The 21,079-nt window shown below is 31.4% G+C and overlaps 2 protein-coding genes across 3 annotated transcripts; one reads left to right on the forward strand and one right to left on the reverse strand.

The window, feature by feature from the left end:
- Positions 1 to 239: 239 nt before the first annotated feature.
- LOC138311506 (caldesmon-like) lies at positions 240 to 11,537 on the reverse strand. 2 transcript variants are annotated; one of them, XM_069252831.1, is made up of 11 exons: positions 11,146 to 11,537; positions 7,803 to 7,940; positions 6,576 to 6,763; positions 6,008 to 6,091; positions 5,666 to 5,749; positions 4,810 to 4,902; positions 3,983 to 4,021; positions 3,592 to 3,745; positions 3,114 to 3,199; positions 2,505 to 2,706; positions 240 to 2,251 (listed from the first exon to the last, which is right to left on the reverse strand). In XM_069252831.1, exons 1-11 carry the CDS (start codon positions 11,312 to 11,314, stop codon positions 2,133 to 2,135), a joined length of 1,356 nt encoding a protein of 451 aa, XP_069108932.1. In that variant the 5' UTR covers positions 11,315 to 11,537; the 3' UTR covers positions 240 to 2,132. The 2 variants fall into 2 exon arrangements, with proteins under 2 accessions (XP_069108932.1, XP_069108931.1); XM_069252830.1 differs by having other exon boundaries at positions 3,114 to 3,202.
- On the forward strand, positions 11,512 to 20,191 carry LOC138311505 (uncharacterized). The gene is made up of 5 exons (XM_069252829.1): positions 11,512 to 11,999; positions 13,415 to 13,801; positions 14,731 to 14,995; positions 15,787 to 15,899; positions 17,100 to 20,191. Exons 1-5 carry the CDS (start codon positions 11,681 to 11,683, stop codon positions 18,644 to 18,646), a joined length of 2,631 nt encoding a protein of 876 aa, XP_069108930.1. The 5' UTR covers positions 11,512 to 11,680; the 3' UTR covers positions 18,647 to 20,191.
- Positions 20,192 to 21,079: the final 888 nt, after the last annotated feature.

Raw genomic sequence — 21,079 nt, forward strand, 5'->3', positions numbered from 1 at the left:
CTTAAACCAAGTGCTGAATCATTGAAAAAGCATAAAAGTTATACCTTTCTTTAGGCACCTAAAAGTCACAAAAAAGTTATAATCCTACTAATTTAGTTAAAAATCATTGGAAAAGGCACAAAAAAGTTATACCTTTCTTTAGGCACCAAAAAGTCACAAAAAAGTTATAATTCTACTAATTTAGTTAAAAATCATTTGAAAAGGCACAAAAAAGTTATACCTTTCTTTAGGCACCAAAAAGTCACAAAAAAGTTATAATTCTACTAATTTAGTTAAAAATCATTTGAAAAGGCACAAAAAAGTTATACCTTTCTTTAGGCACCAAAAAGTCACAAAAAAGTTATAATTTACTAATTTAGTTAAAAATTATTTGAAAAGGCACAAAAAAGTTATACCTTTCTTTAGGCACCAAAAAGTCACAAAAAAGTTATAATTCTACTAATTTAGTTAAAAATCATTTGAAAAGGCACAAAAAAGTTATACCTTTCTTTAGGCACCAAAAAGTCACAAAAAAGTTATAATTCTACTAATTTAGTTAAAAATTATTGGAAAAGGTACAAAAAAGTTATACCATTCTTTAGGCACCAAAAAGTCACAAAAAAGTTATGCCTGTTATTAGAATACTAATTTAGTTAAAAATCATTGGAAAAGGCACCAAAAAGTTATACCTTTCTTTAAGCACCAAAAAGGTATAAAAAAGTTATGCCTATTATTAGAATACTCATATAGTTAAAAATCATTGGAAAAGGCACCAAAAAGTTATACCTTTCTTTAGGCACCAAAAAGGTATAAAAAGTTATGCCTATTATTAGAATACTAATTTAGTTAAAATTCATTGGAAAAGGCAAAAAAAAAAATGTATACCATAGTACCTTCTTTTTATTATGACAGTAAACAAAATTTCTAAAATGAACAGTAAATGTACAACTTTTTGTCCACTTAACAATTTACTTTAGTTCTGATATATATGCAAGTCATAAGAGACATAAACATCTATTTCAGAAAAAAACAATTTACTTAAATTCTGATAGACAATATGCAAGTCATAAAAGACATACACATCTATTTAAGAACAAATAAAAAGAGTTAGAAAATAGAGTATGTATGAATAACTAGAATGCACATTTCTGAATTCCATTACCATTAATTAAATAAACTGAAATGGGAAAAATAATGTTTTAAAATACATAACCCATTCATACCCTCATAAAATTTGTTTGACAAATGTGTTCAAATGAAATAGTTACTATTAAGAAATCTTATACAATACCATAAAATAATCTTTAATTGTCATTCTTACTAAATCATTCCACATCATTTACATATGATTTTATAAATAATTGTGAACAGTTACTATTAAATATTTATAACATTAAAAGTAAGATTAAATCATTTCAAAAATTCATGTAAAACAGTTAAAAATAATACCGTCTTAAAATTGACTTACTTTAAAATAGTTACTATTATTACCAGATCATCTTACAGAAGCAGTAAAATCATCTTTAAAGTTCATTCTTACATAAATACACTCTTCTATTCCATTCTTGCATAAATACACTCTTCTATTTCATTCTTACATAAATACATTCTTACAGAAACATTTGTACACTGTATACACATATTAATTTATGACTTTATAACCTTGGATAGTTACTATTACATATAAATATACTTTCAAAATAATATTAATATATGGTCCTTGTGGTAAGCAACACTTACTACATATTCAGCTCTCAACAAAAATTGTATTTATGTACATTTTACCAGTAAATGCTTTTCTTGTATGAAAGAAAACATATATGTTTACTTTTTGATCTCTTTTTTTGTTGTTTTCCATCTGCCTGGATGTATGTGCAACATCATTTTTGTCAAAATCCTTTTTGATAGTAAATTATTTTGAAACAAATACATCTGAGAGAAATTAACTATAATAAATATACAAAAATTTTGTCTATAATATATATGACAAATATGACACATAGGCATCCCTAATTTTATATAGCTTCACATGCAAATCATAAGAATATTGAACTTAAAGCTAATGTTGAAAACTTTGTATATAACCAAAAATAAAAATATGGTAAATGTAGTCTTGACAAATCACATATGCTTCATATCCATATACATATTGACTACAAAAATATCTCTGCTGTCTTCTTTTTCTCTAAGCTCACCAGAGCACTGATCTTAGTTCTCATCGAATATTTCACTTCTGGCACTGAGGCTTTGCCATGAATGGCAACTGCATAATCTGTGAAGTGAATTAAAAATTGAAATGAAATACAAGCTGTATATAACCATCAATAATGATTAATGCATTATCAATTTTTTCCCCTTTTATCAGTGCAGTATCTCTATGAAGTACATGTAAAGATATTCTCAGTCATATCAGATTGTAGACTATAATAATGATTAGAAAAATGTGATGTTATCATATATTGTTTTATTGCTTATATAATATGACAGCATTTCCATATTTTAAAAGTTTTTTTTCTTTCACTTACCAACAATTGCTCCTGCAATGGTAGGGTCCATCCCTTCCTTACCATGGACCCCTGACAAGTTACCAAGGGAAACTAACTCTGAATTTGTATAAAATACAGACATGAGGTATCTGGCCACCTGCGTTCCCTTGATTTTCTTCTGTGCCATCTTAATGTGCTTTGGGTACACATATACCCCCGTACCTGGCAACAGCTCAATCATCTACAAAAAACAGAAAACATGAATATAATCATAATGAAATATTATCATCAAGCTTCAGAAGAGTTAATTTCATATACTTTGGTATGATTGACTAATGGTTTACAATACAGTTCTATGATCACTTTTTCAGGTCAAAATAGATATTAATGCATCGTTCAATGGACTGGTTGAAAAAGACCGATCTTGTTAATAACACAATTCAATAATTGAGTATTTAAATTATCATTATCTCCTCTGGATTCATCTTTTGATTATGACTGTGATGAATCTTGAAAACAATATGTATTCATTTGACCTTGAGACGTTGTGTAACCTATCAGTAACGTGTATTTCCTATGATAGACGTAACCATAATTATCTAATTTTATGATGAAAAAGATGTAACAATATTGTTTTTATCGACTTACATGGTAGTTCCTTGCTACTGTCTGGGGCACTAAGCCTGCCCTCGGTCGCCCGTCAGCCTGCCTTTTCATAGCTGATGCGTTTTCATCTGCTAAGTAAAAATATTCATAACTAAACTTTTGTTTTTACTAAATGATGCATTTTATGTAACTATGTGCACAATAAAAGCAATACAACTTCAATGTTATCATTCTAAGTGAATGTCACATGGTAATGGTATCTATACTTTACATTATGGAAGAGGTATTGACTTCAGTATCAATAACATGTACATGTATTGCACTAGGCAATAGAGGAAATTTAAAGGGAAAAAGTTTTGCAGGCTAACTTGTATAAGTATTAAGTAAGTGTCTAAATTTTACGGGCACCTTTATAAGATATCTCAGTATTCAGGAAATGGCCAAAGATTTGTATGGTTCCATTTCATGGTTTGATCATAAAATGCAACTTAAAGATTATTATAAGGTAACATTAAATCACCTGTTCGAATATTCTCATTCTTTAATTGTTGGATTTCTTCTTTGGCTTTCCTTAACTGCTCCGAGACTACCCGGCATCTATTATCCGCTTTCACTAACTCCTCACGGAGGGACCTGACCTCATCGAGGACTCCAACACAGGCCACGTTGAAACACTGCATATTCACATAACATTGGTATTAAAATCTATATTCACAAATTAAAAGACATACAAGCAAGATTCTCTAAATATTACTACACATTATTAAATCACCAATGAAATTAACTCATTTGACTTAAAAATCATTTGTCTATTAGTATTTATGTGATAAATGTTCACTAATTCTATGCTCCTGTGATTATGTATAATAATATTTGTTTAAAATTTATAAATAAACCTCATCTGTACTCACCTGGTCAAAATTTTCTTGATCAGCTGTACTGTGAAGAATCTGAAAAATAATAAAGCAAGGAGTTTTAAGAATTTTAAAACTACATTTCCCCTATTGAGCCCCTGCCCATCAAGCCCCTGGGGGTCAAACCTTCTGTTTTTTAAATACCAAATTAATTTCACTTACCCAAGGAAGCTTACTCTGATTTAAGAAAAAAATATATTAAATCATATCATTTTAGATGCCCTGGTGATTTATTAGTTGGTACTTTCATTATCAACCAGAATACAGGGAAATGAAACAGGTTAGGAAAATACATAGATTCGGCTTTAAAGCGACAAGATAATTTAATATTGGCTTTAAGTTAATTAATGTTAACATTTGAAAGTTTTTGAAATGTGCATTATGAATTCATTGTCGTTAATAATATTATGTTTGATGATCTGAAATGGTATATTTAAATAAGTAATCATACAATGTACTGTTTTTGTTATGCAAATTGTAATAATGTTTGTCTAGCACTGTCTGCATTGTTATATTGTATATGTTTATGACAACTCTCCAAAGTGTTAAAAACAAGGAAATACAATCTTCTAATCTAAGCTTCGGACCAAATGAGAAAGAATTTTTTTCATTCTTAAATAGAAGGATTTTAATTGGCTTCAGGCCAGGTGAGGTGACAAGGCCATGTTACAGTCTTGGCGGTTGATCTTTTCCTATTTTTAAAACTCAGTACTGATCATTCTAATATTTAATGTTTTGATGAAGACAGTCTTTTATTGTTGCTATAACTAATAACATTGTATCTGTACACAAGACGTATTAAAATAATTATGAAGTAAACTTACATCTCTCACATCATTCAACACCCTGCTGACTGGAGTTGTCTCTGGTTGTCTTCGCTTTGGTGGCACATGAATGGCTGGCATCTCGCCTAAATCCTAAAAATGTAAAATTTCAATATTAAAAAGAGATATGAAACATATATGTATAGGAAGTACAAGAATTCCACGGAAGTGAATGTGTCACCTGCACAGCATCACAAAAAAATAGTTATTTACAGTTGAAAATATTGTTAATAATTAGGTGGAGTTATCAAGTCCAGTAACTCTTGCAAATATTGATGGATTTTGACCAGTATAAAAGCCATTTAAGATCTCATTGATATAAAGCAATGTTCCAAATTTGGTTGAAATCTGACAATGAATATTTAAGTTATCGAGCGGAAACCATGGATTTATTTGTTTTGACGATTTTAAAGTCTTGCAATTATTGATGGATTTTGACCATTATCGATCTCATCTGATTTTTTGAAAATCTAACATATGAGTAAATGTTTTTTTTAATATATAAAGGGACATATATATATATATATAACATTATGTTTTGTAAAAACTTAGGTCTATAGCAAAGAATGAGGGGAGTAAATATCAAAGAACTAATATTGCTTCACAACTATATATTATTACCCATAACCAAAAAGGAATTGCATGGTCACATTCAATTTGCTAGGTATACAGATAATTACCACATTCCTAAAAAGACACTTGGCATGTCACTTCAAAGAATAGACATTAAGAGTCCAACATGGTGGTTAAAATATATATGACCTTTCACAAACCCAACTTTACTTCAGTTCACTGCCTGCTCTCCTCCCCATACACCATATTGGGTATTAGATATGATTTAATTCAATCAACATACCATGTACTGGGGTGGAGAAAATTCAGAGTGAGTTGGCAGAAGTACATCATTTGTCTGAAAGACTGCCCTGGGTCTGTTTGGTTTCTGTAAAACCAAACAATTAAGTTCATTGATTAGAAAATCATAAAACATTGTATTAGGATTTATTTCATTTGAAAAAAATAAAATAAAATAAAGTGGATTTGATTTAGTGTTAATTTGTAACTTTTCAAAAAGGAAATTTCTAATAAGAATTTTAAGCACTGACATAGGAATATATATACCAGATAACTTATTTTACAGTTTTGTAGTACTGTATTGATTTTTTTTCTGATAAGTTTAATTTGTGAGTAATCAAATTACCATGAATATTTGTCCATTGTCTGTCTGTAGTGGCAGCAAAGGTACAGGTAGCTCTTGATGTGGGCCCGGGGTAATGGTAATATTCTGTAAAAAGTTATTTAGATAGATAATCAAATTCAGTTTCTGTATTTCCTTGTATATCTTAAAATATAATAATAATAAATAAATTTAGCATTCCTTGTAATATAACAGAATAAACTCAAAAACATGGAGACATAAGCTGTTAGCATTAATGTTTTCATTATAAAATCTTCATGATGCTTATACAATACCCAGATATATATACACTGTACATGCACTGTATACATTATAACATATGAAAAAAAATCACATGTGTGGTCTGCATATTATTATATTATTGGACACTTTATTTATTTATATATTAATGTACATATAATTTGCAAATGACTAATCAATTTTATTGCTTGTTTTGAAGTCAATTCTCCCATTATCTACGTGTAGGTTTCAAATTACAATTCTAATAAAATTAAAGATATGACAAATTTTTGCTGGCTATCATATCAATTATCATATAGCTGCATTTATCATAGATTTTTTGAAGTCTAACCTGGTCCTTGAAGGCCTCTAACGACTGTAGAAAGGATGTATTTCTACGGATCTCTTCATTTTTCTTCTTTTCTGCATCAAGCTTTCTTTTCTCCTTGTCAGCTTTCTCCTTTTCCTTGGATGTCTTCTCTGCAATCTTTCTTTTCTCTTTCTCAACTTTCTCCTTTTCCTTGGATGTGGTGTTAGCTTCTGTAAGAGAGAAGAACATACTTACAATTACTTTTCATTCAATTCATGTATCATATACAACATAAAAGAAAGTTATAAAAGGCAGTGATAATTTTTATGTACATAATCGTTGACGCCCCAATAAAGGCCCCTTCCCCCAGATATATGCATTTAGAGCAGTATTTTCCCAGTTCCATGTGAATATTTTAAAGATATGTACACATTTCAAGAAAGAAAAATGAACTTGGAGTGGAGGTAGTCAACTGAAAAGACTGAACATAAATTAAAGAATGATCAACACTTGGTTGCACATCTCAGATGGGTGCTAATCAAATATTGATTTGTTGATTTTTCATGCTGATAACACTTGCCATAACTCATAACCTTGTTAGACCAGTGATCTATCAAGATTATGAGTTATTACATGTTAAAAATGTAAACATTCTGTCTTTCATTATCTTCCTACTAATGATAATTGAAAGTCAAAATATAGATTTGCAAATTCAGCTGGGGATATGCAACTGCAAGTACAACAAAAAATTAATTCCTAGCTTCAAATATTAATAGGTAAATGAAACACATATGTATGCATACACAGCTATAGCTATGATTCCCTTAAAAATGCTCAACCACCGACAGAGCATATACGAGCAATAATTGGTGTTTAATCATGTATATATATGTCTAATGAACACAAAAAAATAATATAAAATAATTTATTTTGGATTTGGTGCATGCGTAATCAGTACTTCATTCCACATAGGACATATAGCGCCACTGAATCTTTTTGGGATGCAATTAATTAATTTTAATATTTTTATCTTGAAGTAAAATTAGAAGCTCAAACTTTTCAATGGTGGTAATTGAAGAAAAATACTAAATTGTCTGGTCCTGTTTTTGATAGAGAAAAATTATCATTTATCAGCGGTGCAGCATCTTTAAGTTAACTTCAAGTATATATATATTATCTAGTCGTTGATCATGACGAACCAAGCACACTCTTGTATAAATTACTATTAGAAAGTCATAACGTTTAATCATAAAATTTCATTATAATTACCTTTATTTACTGGTTTTGCTGTCCTTCGTCTCTTTGTAGGCGGGTCAGGATGTGTTTCAGGTTCTGTGGATGAAGATTCTGTAGCTTCTGCTTCCTCCAGTTTTTGTTTTTTCAATCTTTGTAGATACTTGTTATCCTCTAAATAAGAGATATTACACATTAAATAAGTTTGAAGTAACTGGGGTGTTAATAACAAATTTACATCAATGATATGATATATATATATATATATATATATTAATATGCCTAAAGAGCCACTAAGAAATGGCAAGAGTACTGGAGTTTTATTTTTTATATATTCAACTCTTTGGACACATAATTTTTTCTTGACCTATATTATAATTAAATATCGTAAAAAAATGTGTGAGTACTGAGTAGTGTATATATGTACTCCTCAAGCTACTTAAGACTTTGAACATCGAGATTAAGATGAAGATGAAAGTGCTTTGGAAGGAGAATATTGATTTCATAATGACAGATAATTAACTTAACAAGAGATCCCAAACTTTAACTATCAAAATCCAAGATGACTGCCTGGCGGCCATCTTGTTGATCGATTGGTCCCAAAACACATTATGCACAACTAGATATAGGGCCCTAGGGAACCTACATATGAAATTTGAGACAGATCCCTTCAGTACTTTCTGAGAAATAGCGATAACAAACTTTAACTATCAAAATCCAAGATGGCTGCAACTGCCTGGCGGCAATCTTGTTGACTGATAAGTCCAAAAATGCAATATGCACATATGAATTGGACAGATCCTTCATACTTTCTGAGAAATAGCGATAACAAACTTTAACTATCAAAATCCAAGATGCTAGGGCAATCTTGTTGATGATAAGTCCAATATGCAAATAGGGCCCTAGGGGAACCAACATATGGAATTTGAGACAGATCCTTTCAGCACTTTCTGAGAAATAGCGATAACAAACTTTAACTATCAAAATCCAAGATGACTGCCTGGCGGCCATCTTGTTGATCGATTGGTCCCAAAACACATTATGCACAACGAGGGCCCTAGGGGAACCTACATATGAAATATGAGACAGATCCCTTCAGTACTTTCTGAGAAATAGCGATAACAAACTTAAACTATCAAAATTCAAGATGGCTGCAGCTGCCTGGCAGCCATCTTGTTGACCAAATAGTCCAAAATGCAATATGCACAACTAGGGCCCTAGGGGAACCTACATATGAAATTTGAGAAAGATCCATTCGTTAATTTCTAAGAAATAGCAATAACAAGAATTGTTAACGGACGGACGGATGGAAAGGCAGACCACGGACAAAAAGTGATTTGAATAGCCCACCATCTGATGATGGTGAGATAAAAATGACATGCATGTCCGAGTACTATTTTTATGATCATCTCATACGTACATTAAAATATGTACCTGAACTATGTGATTTACCATTATTATTTTGAGAGTTGATTATTATTTTGAAGAAATATAATTTCATTTGATATCACACGTGAATATTATTAATAATTCATCATTATGTGTCAATGAGGGAAAACATCAGATTTAATCATTCCTGTTTCCATGGCAAAGGTAACAATAATGACAGGAATAATGATTGATCATTATATATATACTGTTACAAGTTTTTATTGAAAATTTGAAATATTTTGAAAGAAGTTGTTTATGTCAAGTTTTCATCAATCCATATATATGGTAACAAGAATGACAAAAATTTGGAAATAGATTATTATATGAAATTAATCCTCATTGTTTGACATCATCAACTTGTTTAGATATGATAATAACTTATAATATAAGTAATGGTCAGACTCTGAGCCAAATGATAGTAACAAAAATACCTATATAGATACAACTTTATGAGTTTAAAAAAATGTTCAAAATTGAATCCAGCTGGTAACAGGAATGGTGTTAATGATAAAAGCAATGACAAGGTATATGTAGCATTACAAAACTTAATCAAACTTTTCCCAATCATTTAAATCTTGTAAAGATTATATATATACATATTGTTAATTAATGTATCGCTTTATCTACATTTGAAATTTAACGGGAATGACACATGAAGTACTACTAGTATTGTTATTATTGTTACTTAATGGTTTATTGTAAATAATTTCATGTATTTGTTCATGAAATACATATTTCATCTGCAATATTGGTGATTTAATTTCAGAGTTAGTTCAAAAAACAGATGATACAATCTTCTTTCCTGCTACTGATTATTCCTGTTAAATATATATATAAGCTAGGATGAATATAAAATATATAACCAAACTGGTAATTTACAGAACTTGTATTTGTAAATTAAAAAATAGCCCAAAGTATATGACTTACACCAGAAAATAAACCATGCCATTATAATCTACATTAAACCAATAATTATCCAGTTCATGTAAAATATTTCATCAAATTTATTCATTTTATATCATGCATGTATAGTGATCATGATGTACAGGCTAATTAAGGTACACATTCAATTTGATTGTTTTTTTATCAATTTGTCTATTATTTGTAGCTCCAGCTAGCTAGGTGTAAACCATGTTACTAACTAATTTTGATATAATCTATATAAAATTATAGTATAAATATGCAAACACATTTACGTGTTTTATTTATATATATTTTTTATATTCATATATTTATTTAAACTGTACACATTTGAACAAAATTTAGTAAAGATAAATTCATAGGGACCGTTGATGTTTAGTTTGCAGAGCATTCATAAAAACATAACGGGACTTTAATCCATTTACCTGCATTGTTTAGGAACTTATAATAAATATTAAGGTTAATGTTGTGTACATGTATGTATATTGATATACATTGTATAATATATAAATGCATTTACTCAAGTTTTCACAATTTCTATTAACCTGTATTATAAAATGTATAATACATCTATATAAATTTAAAATACAAAACAATTTTATGATTTCTTTTTCTGATTTTGTACAAGACTCTCACATAAAATTAATATATATATATATATATACATGATTTGGAAACATGTATAAAATTTTAAGTTATAAAGTTTTTTTTAATTTAATTTAATTACTACAATTTATCTGTGTTTACAATTCAATACCTGTTTACAATTGACTTTGCATGAATGTCCCAGCTTCAGACTGTTTATTTTAAGAAGTAAATAAGATATTAGAATTTTTTAAGAATTTCAATTGAAATTTGTGATATATGGGAATATGCTCGAAATGCATTTAATAATTGCATTTACATTGCATTTAGAGATAAATACACTAGTTAAGTCCAGAACATTAACTGATCATGAAAAAGTTCTGTAAATTGAAAAAAAAAATTTAGTAGGACTGTAGAAGATTTTTGTGAAATTAATTTTTACCTGAAATGGCGATTATCGTGCCATTATGTTTTCCTGGAAAACCTGGTATCTTGCATAAAATCTGGTCGCCGATGGCATACTCGTGGGTTTCTTTTCGCGGCCTTTCAACAGTTTTCAGCGATATGGCATAATACGTATTGTCGTCCCAGAAGCAAAGTGCACGTTCCATCTTACAATATCTGTTTACTTCTTGAGTGACAGCAGGTTAGAGTTCAAAGCTCAAGGGTCGAAAGAATATGAAATTTTCCCGCGGCGATTTCATTGGTCGACGATGATTTTTCACTCCCGCGAGAGTATATATCGTTTATAGTCGGAGCATTTCTTCACATCACTTTAATCAATACTTCGATGAAAAAAATATAATTTCATAATAATATACAAATTTGACTAACATTCGAAGTGCCAGCAACAAAAACAAATCATAAATATAATGAGGAAAGACGTCTATAACCCACAATGCATTTCTGATATACGATAAGTGACTTCCGGGTTAATAGGCAGACATCTTGTTTGTTATGAATAGTCCGAATCAACCATGTCAACTTACAAGAATTATATATCTGATCCGTCTCTTGGTATACCAAAAGTAACTGCGTGGAGACACTCTCGTTCAAATCATCCTTACAATGATGGAAGAAGGTCGAATCGATCGTCAGAATCGGACAAGAACGTACAGACCAAAAGCGCCGCAAACGACTTCGCCGATGGCTGTGTGCAGGCTTACAAAACTTTGGTAGAGACTCTCCACGAAAGTAACTCGCATCTGAACGACCCAGCTTTGCAAGAGGGTACTGAACTTCGAACTGGGGAAAGCTGTGAAGAAGATTTCGATGCAAATGACGACACTGAAAACGGTAAGTTAGTTTCAGAGATAACATTAACCCCCCCCCCCCCCACGCGCCAATAAGTAACATTCCTAGTATACATACCCACGGCTATGAAATGATACAGTAACCTGGTAACGTGCCAAAAGTCTTCGTAATTTTTATTTTTCCCTATATGTTCTATGTACTTTTTTTCTACATTTTTTCTTTATTTTTTTTCTGATCTCATCTATTGGCGGATTTTAATCAATTTTGGCATACTTGTAGAAAATTATCTACTCTTTCAGCTCATAATAAAGCAAATATAATGACCCTTCTTATATCTCCCGTATCGCTCACAAGACATTTAGTCCACAATTTGTAGAATTGCTGTATAAATGTCCTCTGGAAAGATCTTTATCATGTATATAAAAAAAATCTGTCTTGCTGTGAATTTGATATTTTATACCAAATACATTTTAGTTTTAATTTATTGCCTTGAAGGTAGACGATATATGACAAGTATATGTACTATAAAATGCATACAAACATAATAATGATTTGTATGATCATTACTTTGCTCCATTAGCAGTAATAGTGCACTAAATTAGATTAGTATTGCACTGCATGTGGACTACAGATAATTAAAATTAGTAGTGAACTATGTTTACGTCCAGTCAGGTGTGGCAACTATAACCCCTATACTGATATAATGGGCAGTGACGTTGGACACCTGTGTTAGTTTAATACCTGAACGTAAGGGTCTCGAGTTTGAATCCCATTTGGGCAGTTGCCAGATACTGACCCCTAGTCAGTGGTTTTTCCTCCCGGTAATGGCAGGTATATCAATACCTGTGGTTGTATTTAAAAATTATTGGTTCAGGTTTCTAACACACAGGTATTTAATTGCAATGGTAACTGCCGATTACCGGACTGGGTGTAGTTCACTACTAACTAGTTCAGTTATAATGCACTCTATCTAGCTAGATCTCCTAGTGTTGATAGGGGCTGCGGTGGCCGAGTGGTTAAGATGTCCCGACATATTACCACAAGCCCTCCACCTCTGGGATGCGGGTTCGAATCCCATGTGGGGCAGTTGCCAGGTACTGACCGCTGGTTGGTGGTTTTTCTCCGGGTACTCCGGCTTTCCTCCACCAACAAATCTTGCACGTCCTTACATGACCCTGGCTGTTAATATAATAGGACGTAAAAATAAACAAACAAAATCCTAGTGTTGATATCATAATGATCTATATGACATATACATGTAATCACATTTGTTGATTCTTTTATCATTTGTTCAATAACTTCTCCAAATCATCATTCAGTGTCATGATATTTGTTGCTTGTAATGTGAGGAAAATAATTATATGAACAAATTGTTTTCGTCCAGACATGTAATTTCTGATAATACATTTTGCAAATTTATGTTGTTCTAATAAAATGTTTTCTTTTTCACAATTTAGAAAGTCAACCCTGTCCAAGCATTGACAGTGTCACACCTATTTACAAGGATGCTCCAATATCTGTTGGTGTCAGTCTCCTACTTATTGTTACATATGCCATGGCATATCATTTGACTGGAGAAGGAACGGCAGACCTTCTTGTCTTGATTGAACTCCACTGTATTTCACCAAACCTGTGCAGCAAGACTATGAAGATGTTCACAGATTACTTTAGATCATTAAGAGCTCCCCTGGAATATCACCATTACTGTTACGAATGCCACCATTACTTTGGATTGTCAAAAGTGTCTCCTTGTCCAGGGTGTCGAAGACATTCACATCAGAAAGACCCACCATCTTACTTCATAATGTTGCCTATAGTAGACCAGATAAAATCCCTTTTTGGGGGTAAGATGTTCAGTGTTCCATAGTGATGTTGACTATTTTCATTGAAAACATATAAAAAATATTTGTAATTATTACTACAAGACTTTATATGAGATTGTTTTTTGAAAAAGAAAAGTTAATTTTGAATCAATATTTAAAAATAATTAATTATATCATTAAAAAAACCCACAGCACGATATCATATGGAATTAAGTAGTTATAATGCATGCGCCAAAAGTAAAAACAAATTATTTTATATGCGTTTTTGATTTAATAAGACACGGGTTTGCATGATTAAACCTAAGTTATTGTTTATACCTTAACTTACTATCAGTGGTAGATTGAGCATCTTAAAAAATTGAAACAAATAAGGGGGCACATTAACACCAAATTTGGACTATAAATGCTGCTACATTAAAACAATTATGGCCCAAAATAAGCCATGCATAAATCAATTTGCAAAAAAAAAAAAAAAACAAAAAACTGCACACTTATTTTCAGTCAACAATGAAAGTGAAAAACTGCACACTTATTTTCAGTCAACAATGAAAGTGAAATTATGGACGTGTGTGTGGGAGGGGGGTGTTGCTGCAAGGGATGAGGGTGCTTATTTAGTTGAATATAGAAATTGATAGATTGTTACTTTTATTCATGATGCAATATAACTAATGTATTTAACACATACCGTATTCGACTCAATAAGCACCCAGGGCGCTTAAAAAATTGATGAAAATGAAAAGGAGCTAATGAAAATAAGTCAAAATTATTGCAAATTTATACAGTTTTATGTGATTTTGGTCCTTATTTATGCCTTGACAATTGAAATTGAGGCCATAAAAAGGGGGAGGGGCGCTTATAGGGACATGGGGCTAATTGGGTCGAATACGGTATATATTATGTATGTACATTTTGACAAATACTTGACATACATATTTTTGTTTGTTTTTCAGGTACTTCATTGATGAAAGAAATCTTTGAGTACAAGAACCAATTTCTGAATCGAAAGGATAATGATATCTGTGACATTCTTGATGGTGAGCTTTATAAAGAGAGATTTTCTAATGGATTCTTCAGAGGTGAAAAAGATCACAGTACTAGTGAGGAATTGCACATCTCCATACAGATGAACACTGATGGTGTCTCCCTGTTTCATTCCTCAACATTCAGTATATGGCCAGTTTACTTCATTATCAATGAGCTGCCACCACACTTAAGGTATGTATTATATATAATTACAGGATTAAAATTCTATAGTTATATTGAGTATCATCCTTGCAGCTATTTAGATATAGGGTTATATAATGTCAGATAGAATTAAACTTCTGGCCACTACGTATATATACGTACATATATATACTGCATTATACATTTCCAAAACAAAAAGCAATTAATAACAATATTACGTCAGATCATCTATGTGGATTGCCTAAGATTAAGCCAAATCACCAAACAATACAAGGTTCCCTGTTTACATCTTTGTTAAAAAAGAAGATTGATTTCGCTGTTTGACTGTGTGACATATGTATGCAAAGTGACCGTCAATTGCTGTGCAGTATATATTGAAATGGGGGACGACCCTTGTTATGGAAATTAATATTTAATTTATCTGTTTAAAGTTGTTTTTGAAGTGATATTATGTGTAGTATTAAGAGTAATTAATAACTTTTGTGACTCTAAAATTTTTCAAAACTTGTTTTACAATGAATTTAAAAAAACAAGTTTTGAAAACATAGTGGGCCTTTTATTTTTCAGCTAGCAGGAGGCACATCATTCTATTGTAAAATATTAGTGCATGTTTCATTATCACTTCACTTAGTGTTCTAATTTATGCTTTAAATTTGATTGAATCTATATATAAATATGGCTCATATATACCTACCTTGGTTGATATATTGAAAAACAATGAAAATTTGTTTTCCGCTATGTCTTCAAATGTAATGCATGGAGTAAAGATTTGGTATATTCGATATATGATATAAAATAAATTTATGTTTGTTTTTTTTCAGATTCAGCAGAAACAACCGAATCTTTGGAGGTTTGTGGTTTGGTTATTCTAAGCCTGACTTCAAGGTTTTTTTGAGGCCCTTCGCGGAAATGTTGCGTGACTTTTATTTCAAAGGTAACTTGCTTGATTTTTTACGCATTATAATTTATATAATTACTGTATGATTTGATTATAACACTCTATCTGTATTTCCTTATATTTATTATCTAAATGAAAACAAACGTTAACACTGAACATTAATGAAAGTATATGATTTTCTTCCCCCACTCCCTCCCCTTTTTTTGTTTTTGTAAATATTCATGTAATTTTCTGCAATCCTGAAAAGTTTATTGCAAGGGTAACTTATTTCTAATTCAGCTCTGATTATAGTGATGAATTATGATGTCCGTCAGAGAGAGGATATTGTATTTCATGCCAAAAATGGTCGGTAGGTCAGGATTTTTTCCCCTATTTTTAGTGTATTTCACTCTAAAGTAATGGCCGGAATCGTAGTCTGAGATCGAAATTCTGACTTATAATTTTTTTCACAGAAAAGTGGGGGGGAAATAGGGTCAGGGGTAAAACATTAGGGCCAGTCGGGTAACCCTGAACAGACATTTTTTTTTCAGTGTAAATTCAAAATGAAATTATTGCAAACCTATTTAGTTTGGATTGTTTTGGTTTAATTTATGCCCAGGCAATTGAAATTGATGCCTCAAAAGTGGGAGAGCGCTTATACAGTATATTGTGATTGTTGTTGTCTGTCCCTTCCATCTGTTCAGTGTAAATTTCAAAATATCTCAAGATAAATTGCATTGGTAGGCTAGATGACAAGATCATTGATATTTTGTTTTCCTAAAGAACACATTATTCAACTTTACTGTAATGAGTTAGCATGAACATTGTCTTTATTTTAGTCTTGTATGTTGATTTTCATACCTTCCCTTTTTAGCAAGATGAAATATAGCATATACATACATTTGTTTTCTTGAACAGCTCTTTGATAATCATAATACAAGATTGTATAATTTGGATGAGATTCTGCTACTGCAAAAATGATTTTGTTGGCATAGTAATCACAATTACACAACGTTTTTGGTTCATAAATATTTCTATGTTTTGTTTATCATTGAATACATTATTTATAACATTCATGTAAAATGAGCTTGGGAAGGATTTAGATACACTGTTCTGTCCTGTGGTACTAAATTTCTAATGAAAATGATATAGGAAATGTTTTGGAAGAATTCAATAAAATAAGTGTTAATCAATAGTAATACTGTATACATATTATGGAAAGACCAATATCATAATAATTTTTTATTCTATTAACAGGTGTGATGGTTGATGACATCAAGGTACGTGGCCTCCTTTTCAACTGTGTATTTGATGCTCCAGCAAGGTGCCTTTTCCACAATATGGTTCAATTTAATGGATTCTATGGTTGTCCATATTGCATGAGCCCTGGAGAGTCTGTGAAAACCAGTGAACGAGGACACACACATGCCTACCCATATGTTCATGATTCGCAAACAGGGCATCATGAGAAACGAACCCATGAGGTCTTTATTGAGCAGGGAACGTCATCAGAACACATGAAAAGCGAAGGAAAAGTTGGCAGCACAGTAGGAGTGAAGGGTCTCACATGGTTTTCATTTTTACCGAAGTTTGACATGGTAAGGGGAGTGGGCATAGACTATATGCACTGTGTTTGTCTCGGCGTGATGAAGATGCTAATGACATTATGGTTTGATAAATCATACAAGAATGAATCATTTTCTATTACAAACAAACTCTCAGTTGTGAATGAACGGCTCCTCAACATTAGACCACCTCGCTATATAACCAGGCTTCCACGCAGTCTTTTGGACATCGGACATTATAAAGCTGCAGAATACAAAACTTTTATGCTCTACTATAGTCTTCCATGCTTATATGGAGTTTTGCCCAGCGAACTATTTGAACATTACCTGCTTTTAGTTCAAGCAATTTTCATACTACTTAGTGACCATATTACATCTGTGGGATTGGTACAAGCCAAAAGGATGTTGATGCATTTCTGCATCAATTTATCAGCCTTCTACAGTCCAAGATACATGACATCAAATGTACATTTACTGCTGCATTTGGTAGACAAAGTGCGAGATTTGGGACCTTTATGGGCCACTTCATGTTTTTATTTTGAGGATTTCAATGGACAACTAAGGAGCTTATTCCATGGTACTCAAAAGATAGAATCGCAAATAGTGTTTGCTGTTAGTGTACATCAAAACTTGCACAGATTGGCATCATGCATAAAATTTGGATCCTATGAAGAGGATTTTTTCCAGAAAATAACTGGGAAAAAGACATTTTCCGAACGTGAGAAAATCACTGAAAATGTGTTTATTATAAGTGCTATAACACCAGGTTCTGTGACAGAAATTGAAAGGCATGCCATCATGCATCAAGTTGGACCATTTTATAAACTGTGCATTTTTAAAAGGGCTTTTGTCAATGGGTCTATTGTACACAGCAGAAATTATAAATGCGTTGTAAAAAGAAACAACACTGTGGTACAATTTGGCAGTGAATATGGACATGTGTTACATTTCGCCAAAGTTTACAAAAAGTGCCCCAACTCTGAAATTTGTACCAGTTTATGCATATGCCAAATACCATTATACTTGGCCATTGTGGACTCTGTAACAAAGCTCTGTATTAATTTGTGCTCTGAAAGTGTAAGTCAAGCTTCAGTGTCAAACATTGTACCAGTGTCTCATCCAACAGGTGTTCTTAAAGCTATCCATGTGGAGGATATCAGTGCAGTATGTATCTGGATGCCAGTGTCACAGGATCTGTGTTTTATCTCCAAACATGTCAACAAAATTGAGAAAGAGTAGAGACCAATATATGTACTTTACCTATATAGTAGTTATGCAATAGACAGTATCAAAATATTTAAAGCAAGTCACAATCCAGACTCGGTTATGATGAGGGGAATTTTGTTTTATTATATTTTGTATATACATATTGTATATATGTTCAATCAACAAACCTTGCTTTGGTGTACAAATTTGACACAGTTAAGGCTGTCTTATTTATGAACTTAAGGCATTTTCTTTATATTGTATACTGCTTTTATGCATATATATTCAAACTGTGTATTTCAGTAAAATGATATATATATAACAATGTATACGTACATGTATATTTTTAATTTTGAAAACTATATGTATATTTTATTGAAAATGGAGCCCAAAGTTACGACTTCTGAGTGTTTTTTTCGCTCCTATTGTATGCAGATGATTTAGTGTTGATCTCAGTTGATGTACAGTGCCTTTTAGATAATTAAGTTCTCTTACAAAGAAATAGAAAATTACCGTGAATAAAAATAAAACAAAACTTTCGGAAGGGTGCCGTCATATATAGTCAAGGATAATTCGAAACATGGGTATATGATGGAATATAAACATCCAAGTAGTATTTAGAAATTTGTCTTCATTCTGATAACAATTTAAAGTCTATAGTCTAAGCACTTAGCAGAACAAGAGTCGTTAAGCTATTTTTGCCCTTCGTTTCAAATGTAACAAATTGAATTTGAATGTAAAATTTATGTTACATCTGATTGACACTTTATGTACACTGGAAGTATTCTTTGCTGTGCGAGTGAAATAGGGTACAGTTAGAATTTTGTAATTTAAACTGAGTGCTAAAAAATCGATGTGTAGTTTGTAAATAATGCTATGGTTTAAATCGATAATAACCAGTGTCAGTCAAAATGGTATTATCTTATATTTTATATTTTATCTGTGTCTTGATCTCTAACTGATTATTATCAGATTTCCCCTAATATCAGTATGTGGACATGTAGTGTATTTGTATCATTCGCATCATCTGTAAGTTTAAGCTGACATTATAAAAAGATGCTCCACCACACTGGCAAATGGTATTTTGTCACTATCAAACAAAAGAACAGACAAGTTAGTATTTTTCTTCAGTTACAAAAGTTACTTACTTTACACCATTACCAACACTGAAAATTTTTAACTTCTCATTTTACATCATGATAAAAATGTTAAAAGATATTAAATTTGTGTTTATTAGACATATATATATATATATATATATACACACGATTAAACACCGATTATTGTTCGAATGTTGAGTATCATTTATGCTTTTTGTCGGCGGTGGATCATCTTGTATTAATGTATTTTGTTTTTGTAAGTAGTCGTGAAAGTAGATCAACATTAAAGTAGATCAACATTTGTACCAGTTTAGTACATCGGATGATGACTCTAGGAAATTAGCTACTTTTTTGTAATTTTGTTATAATGCATCCATGTTGTACAATATCTATATCTTTTTTAGTACTGATGGGTTATTGACCCAAAGTCAATAAAGAAATTGAATTGAATTTCAATAAATGATAGTAAGGAATTTAATCTTGATTGTTGTTTTCTCTTTCTTTGTAGCTATTAAATATTAAAGTGTAGAAATAGTTATTTTGAGATATTGCAAAACTTGTGCACACTTTTCTTTGAAAAATAGAAATTTCATAGAAAAGACACAGAATGTTAAAAATTGTACCTAAAAAATTCTAAGTCCAGTAAAGGCACAAAAAAAGTTATACTAATATTTTGTAGTTTCTTAAATGAGTTGCAGGAAATATCTAAGTCCAGAAAAGGCACAAAAAAGTTATACTAATAATCTGCTGTTTCTTAAAGGAGTTGTCAAAAATATCTAAGTCCAGAAAAGGCACAAAAAAGGTATACCCTAAGCTGTCAGAAATATCAAAGTCCAGAAAAAGCACAAAAAAAGTTATACTTCAAATAATCTAAGTCCAGAAAGGCACAAAAAAGTTATACGTTAAATTTTCAAAGTCCAGAAAAGCACAAAAAAGTTACACTGATAAATTATAAGTTTTTCATTGAGCACTAAAAAGGTATAACTTTTATGTGCCTTTTCTGTAAGGCATAAAACACAGATTGTAAACGTTATTTAAAGCACAATACAGGCACAAAAAAATGTGTAAAATATGTGTGTCCAGTTCGGAGCCGAGAGAGAACAACTTCCTCTCTGCGGTCTCTCCGACTGGACAGTTTAGGATTAAGTGTAGGTTGAATTTTAAACAGTTTATTGTTTGTTTCGGTAGACCACCTTTGTTGCCAATGGTGTTTGATGGCTGACTGAATTGAAGGTTTGATGTCGGTATATGGTAGTTTCAAATCTGTTTGTGCTAGGCGAAGAGCAGTCTTAGCTGCTTTATCAGCCTGTTCATTCCCCTTTATACCCACATGACTGGGAATCCAGAGATAAGTAATTTGAGTTTT

The sequence above is a fragment of the Argopecten irradians genome, unplaced genomic scaffold, assembly GCF_041381155.1.
Source record: "Argopecten irradians isolate NY unplaced genomic scaffold, Ai_NY scaffold_0036, whole genome shotgun sequence".
NCBI classification, from domain to species: Eukaryota; Metazoa; Mollusca; class Bivalvia; order Pectinida; family Pectinidae; genus Argopecten; species Argopecten irradians.

Excerpts from the sequence above, each read along its gene's own strand:
- LOC138311506 (XM_069252830.1), bottom strand. The coding sequence starts at position 11,314 with ATGGAACGTGCACTTTGCTTCTGGGACGACAATACGTATTATGCCATA. Across the intron at positions 7,941-11,145 it reads CACGATAATCGCCATTTCAG|AGGATAACAAGTATCTACAA; the intron begins GTAAAAATTAAT and ends TCTCTTATTTAG. Across the intron at positions 3,746-3,982 it reads ATCAAGAAAATTTTGACCAG|TGTTTCAACGTGGCCTGTGT; the intron begins GTGAGTACAGAT and ends GTGAATATGCAG.
- LOC138311505 (XM_069252829.1), top strand. The coding sequence starts at position 11,681 with ATGTCAACTTACAAGAATTATATATCTGATCCGTCTCTTGGTATACCA. Across the intron at positions 13,802-14,730 it reads GATAAAATCCCTTTTTGGGG|GTACTTCATTGATGAAAGAA; the intron begins GTAAGATGTTCA and ends TTTGTTTTTCAG. Across the intron at positions 14,996-15,786 it reads GAGCTGCCACCACACTTAAG|ATTCAGCAGAAACAACCGAA; the intron begins GTATGTATTATA and ends GTTTTTTTTCAG.